At 42.4% G+C, this 7,685-nt stretch overlaps 1 protein-coding gene across 1 annotated transcript in view; it reads right to left on the reverse strand.

Moving 5' to 3' along the window:
* LOC106813752 (histone-lysine N-methyltransferase PRDM9-like) overlaps positions 1-7,685 on the reverse strand; it is a 37,909-nt gene that overhangs the window by 22,909 nt on the left and 7,315 nt on the right. The window contains exons 7-10 of the mRNA XM_014817972.1: positions 7,426-7,629; positions 6,138-6,280; positions 5,041-5,643; positions 1,563-2,568 (exon numbers count right to left, since the gene is read on the reverse strand). Of these exons, the coding sequence (XP_014673458.1) occupies positions 1,563-2,568; positions 5,041-5,643; positions 6,138-6,280; positions 7,426-7,629 (1,956 nt within the window). The remainder of the gene's footprint in view (positions 1-1,562; positions 2,569-5,040; positions 5,644-6,137; positions 6,281-7,425; positions 7,630-7,685) is intronic.

Raw genomic sequence — 7,685 nt, forward strand, 5'->3', positions numbered from 1 at the left:
CACCCCCTCCCCCCACCCTCCCCCTACCCTCCATCTGCGATAGTGGGCGTGTCCTAACAATGATGTGTACGCAACTGCGTGTCTGCATATCTGCGCCTAACAAATGTGGTACTACGCACGACTGAAATTTTACGTTTATAATCGTAGCAACAGACCTCAGATGAGCCCAGACGCTCTGCGGCTCTTGTTATTTTCGCGGTCGGGATCGCCTTCGCGGAAATGAAACCACCGCAAAATATACAGCTTACACATAATATTCGCAAAAATGCGTGTCGACGTCGCCCCGCGCGCACGCGGCGAGTCAAATGTTGAAACGTTTGCCGACTCGCGGTCGATAACGTAAAAACTTTGAACATCTGATAGCCTCATCATCTCGTCCATTTTTCTAGTGTAAACACAGATTTATACTATCATATCTACCCTCAGTCGAGATATGTATGAAGATGTGTTAACAATGATATAAACAATTCTCGTTTTATTATAATACATGGCGCGGAATCACAGCAAAATCGACGGAATCCCAATCAAAGCAGATTTCATGCGATTCTAAACAGATGAAAATTTAAAACGTCTAGCCGTTTTATTATGCACAATTACAAGTTTTTATTCGCTAACATGGATTTTTCATACATGAAAAACCAAGTCGCTGAATTACAGTAGAAGTTCATTGGAATCCGCATCTACGCAAGAAATACTAATCAACCATGTTAAATGCGTTTAGACTACAATAAAGCCTGCTATGCATATAACCCACGTTAACCGACAAACGTATTTATAACAGAGCATGCTATTGTCGTGTAATACAAAAACATAATCAGAATAATCAGTTTCGGATTAATTTCATCGTGCAGACATTGCGCAACATGCGTTGTAAATACAATTACTAAACAATTATAGCAGATTAAATGTTAAACAGCATGCGGACCTGGCCATATCATAGTAGAGCTTAGCTCTAGTACTAGAGCTAAGTAGAGCTGTGCTCCGTTGATAGCATATTGAATCAAAAACATAAGAAAATGATCGCATGCACTCAAATTAGATACGGGAACGGAGACTTACATTAATAATAAATATATTTTTGCACTTTTTACAGTCACTCAGGCAAAATTTATTGTTCATACTCATTCTATTACTTACTTACATGCGTTAACAGCCCCTTGTTTATTTCAGCTCAGTTTTTGTGATGCCGCAGGTTTTATAATAAAAAACACTTCCAAATCCATTAAATATCACAGCACATTTCCAGCTATCTTTACTAGCTAGGTCTTCTCTCCTGTATGAGTACGCATGTGTTTTTTTAGATCACTGGAACGAGCACTCCTGTATCCGCACATGTCACACGCAAACGGCCTTTCTCCTGTGTGAGTGCGCATGTGATCACTGAGAGAACGGGCCTGAGCACTCCTGTATCCGCACGTGTCGCACGCAAACGGCTTCTTGCCTGTGTGAGTGCGCATGTGATCACGGAGATGACCGGCCTGAGCACTCCTGTATCCACACGTGTCGCACGCAAACGGCTTTTCTCCTGTGTGATTGCGCATGTGTGTCTGGAGATCACTGGCCTTAGCACTCCTGTATCCACACGTGTCGCACGCAAACGGCTTCTCGCCTGTGTGAGCGCGCATGTGTGTCTGGAGATCACTGGCCTTAGCACTCCTGTATCCACACGTGTCGCACGCAAACGGCTTCTCGCCTGAAGCACTCCTGTATCCACACGTGTCGCACGCAAACGGCTTCTCGCCTGTGTGAGTGCGCATGTGATCACGGAGAGAACGGGCGTGAGCACTCCTGTATTCGCACGTGTCGCACGCAAACGGCTTCTCTCCTGTGTGAGTGCGCATGTGATCACGGAGAGAATGGGCATGAGCACTCCTGAATCCGCACGTGTCGCACGCAAACGGCTTCTCCCCTGTGTGAGTGCGCATGTGTGTCTGGAGATTACAGGCATGAGCACTCCTGTATCCGCACGTGTCACACACAAACGGCTTCTCTCCTGTGTGGGTGCGCATGTGTCTCTGGAGATGATGGGCGTGAGCACTCCTGTATCCGCACGTGTCGCACGCAAACGGCTTCTCTCCTGTGTGAGTGCGCATGTGTCTCAGGAGAGAACTGGAACGAGCACTCCTGTACCCGCACGTGTCGCACGCAAACGGCTTCTCTCCTGTGTGAGTGCGCATGTGTCTCTGGAGATGCCTGGCGTGAGCACTCCTGTATCCGCACGTGTCGCACGCAAACGGCTTCTCTCCTGTGTGAGTGCGCATGTGATCACGGAGAGAACTTGCCTGAGTACACCTATACCCATCTGTTTCCAAGCGTTTCTCACCTGTATCCACATGTTTCGCATCTGCGTGTGTGCGCATGTGTTTTTTGAGTTCACCGTAGCCGGTGCATCTGTATTCACATGTATCACACTTGCAAATCTTCCTTTCTGTGTGAGTGTGCTTGTACTCCTGCTGCTCTGAGGCTTTGCTTCTGTCGATGCCGAGCTCAGCCGCGTAGCTGTCACCGTAATAAACCAACAGTTCTGCGCCCGTCCTGATATCTGTACACGTCCTGAAACGCATATAATTTTATAATTTGTTGTTGTACACATTTATATGTAAATAATTATAAGATGATAAGTATTTGTACTTTAGCTGTTTTTCAATAGCACGACTGTTTATACGAATAACAAAATTAAAAAAGATTGGTTAGAAGAATTTATCTGATTTTAATAAGAAATCATATTTTTGTAGGTATAGCCATTCATGAATGACAGGACAAAATCCAATGACTATATTATCATTCGCATTAGGGTTGTCATTGGTATCAAATTATTTTGATTCGATTATTTATTATTTTTTTTTTGATATTTTGATCCTTTAGCTGTTTATCAATAGAATGAATATTTATAGGAATAAAAAAATGTAGAAGAGATTACGTAAGATTACATTGTAAAAGATTAGAAGAATTTATCTGTTTAAAAAAATACATCTGGCAAGAAATGTGCAACCAATGAGTTAAAAAATCAATAAAAATTCATATATTAAAAGGAATTCCAGATTTTGGCGGTAAAATCGATATTTTAATTGATCACCCAAGAGGCCCTAGCCCAGTCTTCTGATTTTAATAAGAAATCATATTTTGGTAGGTATAGCCATTCATGAATGACAGGACAAAACCCAATGACAGAAATTATCGAGACTATTATCATCAGCATAAACTATCTATCTATAGCTACAACCTATAGTCAAAAATGCTACCGATGCTTCGCTGGCTACATTTTAGCAAAAAAAAAAAAAAAAAANAGCACACCTGTATCCACACGTGTCGCACGCAAACGGCTTCTCTCCTGTGTGAGTGCGCATGTGATTCTTGTAATAGATACCAGTCCACCGTATGGCGAGCGTGTATATTATGTATTATTGATAGACGGTGTGACCTGATTGAAAACATGGAAAATGACTGCAGTACACACATACTAACAAGATACTAATATATAATAAATACGTAAGGCACGTACGCTCCATAAAAGAACTTCGTAATAGATGGCAATTATACTTGTCGCTACTAGCTTGTGGATTAACTTGCGCATTATATAATAGTGTCGAGATGGGTTTACACTATCAATTTTTTCCTAAAAGGGTGACGAGCTGATAAACTTTTCTATACTAATCGACCGACAGCCGGCAGTGTAAACGTAAAATATGAGCGCTCAACAAGGAGATATAACGACTAGTAGAGAGATTAGAACATATTATGTTCTATTTTCTCAGTTTTTGGTCAGTGAGTTGATCAAGTTTTTCCACTCAGTCACTCCGATAATAGCAATCAGGAGGTGTGTCCCTCCACTCCACCCAGGGGGAGAGCGCGTTTTTGCTATCGGCCCCACACTGGCGCGAATTACTGTATACGCCATATTTTTCGCGTACAGATATTTTCGCGAATTCAGACTTGACGGACAATTTTGCGGTCGGTGAATTATGAATTATTTGCGTGTTATTTTCGCGGTCGGGATCGCCTTCGCGGAAATTAAACCACCGCAAAATATACAGCTTACACATAATATGCGCAAAAATGCGTATCCACGTCGCCCCGCGCGCACGCTGTGAGTCAAATAGTGAAACGTTTGCCGACTCGCGATCGATAACGTAACAACTGAACATCTGATAGACTCATCATCTCGTCGATTTTTCCAGTGTAAACCCAGATTTATACTACATGTATGATGTATCATATCTATTATCTACCCTCAGTCGAGATATGTATAAAGATATGTTAACAATGATATAAACAATTCTCGTTTTATTATAATAAATGGCGGAATCACAGCAAAATCGACGGAATCCCAATCACAGCAGATTTCATGCGATTCTAAACAGCCCTAAACAGATGAAAATTTAAAACGTCTAGCCGTTTTATTATGCACAATAACAACTTATTCGATAACATAGATTTTTCCTACATGAAAAACCAAGTCGCTGAATTACAGTAGAAGTTTATTGGAATCCGCATCTACGCAAGAAATACTAATCAACCGGGTTAGATGCGTTTAGACTACATTAAAGCCTGCTATGCATATAACCCACGTTAACCGACAGACGTATTTATAACAGAGCATGCTATTGTCATGTAATACAAAAACATAATCAGAATCATCAGAATAATCAGTTTCTAATTAATTTCATCGTGGAGACATTGCGCAACATGCGTTGTAAATACAATTACTAAACAATTATAGCGGATTAAATGTTAAACATCATGCGGGCCTGGCTATATCATTAAGAGGTGAGCTGTGCTCCGTTGATAGCATATTGAGTCAAAAACATAAGAAAATAATTTCTCGGTAAATTCGCATGCACTCAAATTAGATACGGGAACGGAGACTTTTTACAGTCAATCCGGCAAAATTTATTGTTCATACTCATTCTATTACTTACATGCGTCATCCGCCCCTTGTTTATTTCAGTTCAGTTTTTGTGATGCCGCAGGTTCTATAATAAAAACCACGCAACCAAATGCATTAAATATCACAGCACATTTCCAGCTATCTTTACTAGCTAGGTCTTCTCTCCTGTGTGAGTGCGCATGTGTTTTTTTAGATCACTGGAACGAGCACTCCTGTATCCACACGTGTCGCACGCAAACGGCTTCTCTCCTGTGTGAGTGCGCATGTGTGTCTGGAGATCACTGGCATGAGCACTCCTGTATCCGCACGTGTCGCACGCAAACGGCTTCTCTCCTGTGTGAGTGCGCATGTGATCACGGAGATCACTGGCCTGAGCACACCTGTATCCGCACGTGTCGCACGCAAACGGCTTCTCTCCTGTGTGAGTGCGCATCTGATCACGGACAGAGCTTGCCCGAGTACACCTATACCCATCTGTTTCCAAGCGTTTCTCACCTGTATCCACACGTTTCGCATCTGCGTGTGCGCGCATGTGTTTTCTGAGTTCACCGTAGGCGGTGCATCTGTATTCACATGTATCGCATTTGCAAATCTTCCTTTCTGCGTGAGTGTTGTGCAGCTTGTACTGCTGCTGCTGCTGCTGCTGCTGCTCTGCTGCTGCGGAGGCTTTGCTTCTGTCGATGCCGAGCTCCGCCGCGTAGCTGTCACCGTAATAAACCAACAGTTCTGCGCCCGTCCTGATGTCTGTACACGTCCTGAAACACGCACATATAAGTTTATAATTTGTTGTTGTACACACATTTATATGTAAATAATTATAAGATGATAAGTATTTGTACTTCAGCTGTTTATCAATAGCATGACTGTTTATAGGAATAAAAAAATTAGAAAAGATTGGTTAGAAGAATTTATCTGATTTTAATAAGAAATAATATGTTGGTAGGTATATATATAGCCATTCACGAATGACAGGACAAAACCCAATGACAGAAATTATCGATACTATTATCATCAGCATAAACCATCTATCTATAGCTACAACCTATAGTCAAAAATGCTACCGATGCTTCGCTGGCTACATTTTAGAAAAAAATAAATAAAAAATCGGATTGCTATTTTTCGATTTATTTCGATTTCGATATCGGATGCAAATCCATCGCGATTTATCGATGAGGTGGGCATCGATGACAGTCCTAATTCGCATAAACTATCTATATATATATATATAGCTATGGCTACGGCACCTCACCTGTAGTACATGCCGCCGTGAAACTGAAACGCGACCATGTTCTGTTCTTCATAGTTTCGCGCGCAATTCACGAATCGCATCCAGTTCGCCCGCGCGCCGTCCTCGGCGTCGACGTAGTGCGACACTTTCCCGCGACGGCGCATCTGCAATTCGCACACGATCGAGCATTATAATGTAACGTAAATAATTTATAAATTATTATACATATAGTTAAATATAATAGATTTCACACGGCCCAATTGTACCAACATATCGGACATTTTACGTCGTGGTATATGCAGCAAAGAAACGGATTGTTGTATACATACGTATTTACACTAATGAAAAGCTACCAAACACAAGCTATAGCACTGCAGCTAGACTATAAAAACTGTCAGATTTGGTTGCACTAGATTGTGTGACATGGTTAGTGTAATGGGAAACATTGGAGAGGTAGCATGACCGCCTGCCAAACTATTACATGTTTGAGGAAATGTCAAAGCTTTCCGACTGTTCCTAATTGAAACAACAGTGAGTTGTCGAAAAACAACGGATTTAAGAATTGATCCTCGACTCCGCATAAATATCACGTGACACAATTTGTGAATTCATTTTCTAATGATTGCTCACTGTCAACTAGACACTGCCAGTTGCCACTGCCGTGTATGTTTATATTTATTTCTATAAAAAAAAAATGTTTATTAAAAGTTTTAAAACAATATATTAACTCATATAAGATCCGATAGGTGGCGCGGTTTATTTTCATGTAGATCCCCGCGCTCGGTTCAAAAATTTCCCACTATTTCAACGTTTTTGAACGTGCATGGACTGTGAAAAAAATGAAACTTTGGAAAAAATAACCTATGCAACGTGTCATGATCTGTAGAATGTTCCCTGACCAAGTTTGGAGGGGATCCCATGAACGGTGCGGAAACGTATAGCCGGACACACAGAAAATCTCCAATTTATAGTAAAGATATGCTCATAGGGTCTATCTCCCCCAGGGTACTGCCGGAACGTACCCTGGGTACGGTCCGTACCCTGGTCACTATATTTGATATGGTTAGGGTTAGGATTAGGGTTCAGGTTAGGGAGTAGGCGTAGGCGACTCCCTAGACTCGTTAGTCGAGTGGGCGAGGTACGGTCCGGCATATTAAATAGTACCAGGGTACGTTCCGGTATATTAGATAGTACCAGGGTACGTTCCGGTATACCCCACCGTACCCAGGGTACGTTCCGGCAGTACCCCGGGGGACATAGACCTCTCAGCGTAAGATATAGCATGTCACACTTAATGATGCGTGCTTACCGCCCAGCAGTAACCGGAGACGTGCGCTTCGTTCTGTGTGATCTTCCTGATCTCTCCCTTATAAGGGCCAAACATGGAGCCCTTGCGGACGACCATGTCCGTCCATATACCCTGACCGGCACCGGTGATCTTGGATCGCCACAAAGACAGTCCGTCTGGCAGCGTCTGCTCCGCGCGCCTAGGATTGTACACGGTGTCGTCAACCTGTAGATATATATCAGTAGCTATAGTTCATTAGACGTTAGTGAGATATATGTGAC

The sequence above is a fragment of the Priapulus caudatus genome, unplaced genomic scaffold (assembly GCF_000485595.1).
Source record: "Priapulus caudatus unplaced genomic scaffold, Priapulus_caudatus-5.0.1 Scaffold819, whole genome shotgun sequence".
Taxonomy (NCBI): domain Eukaryota; kingdom Metazoa; phylum Priapulida; class Priapulimorpha; order Priapulimorphida; family Priapulidae; genus Priapulus; species Priapulus caudatus.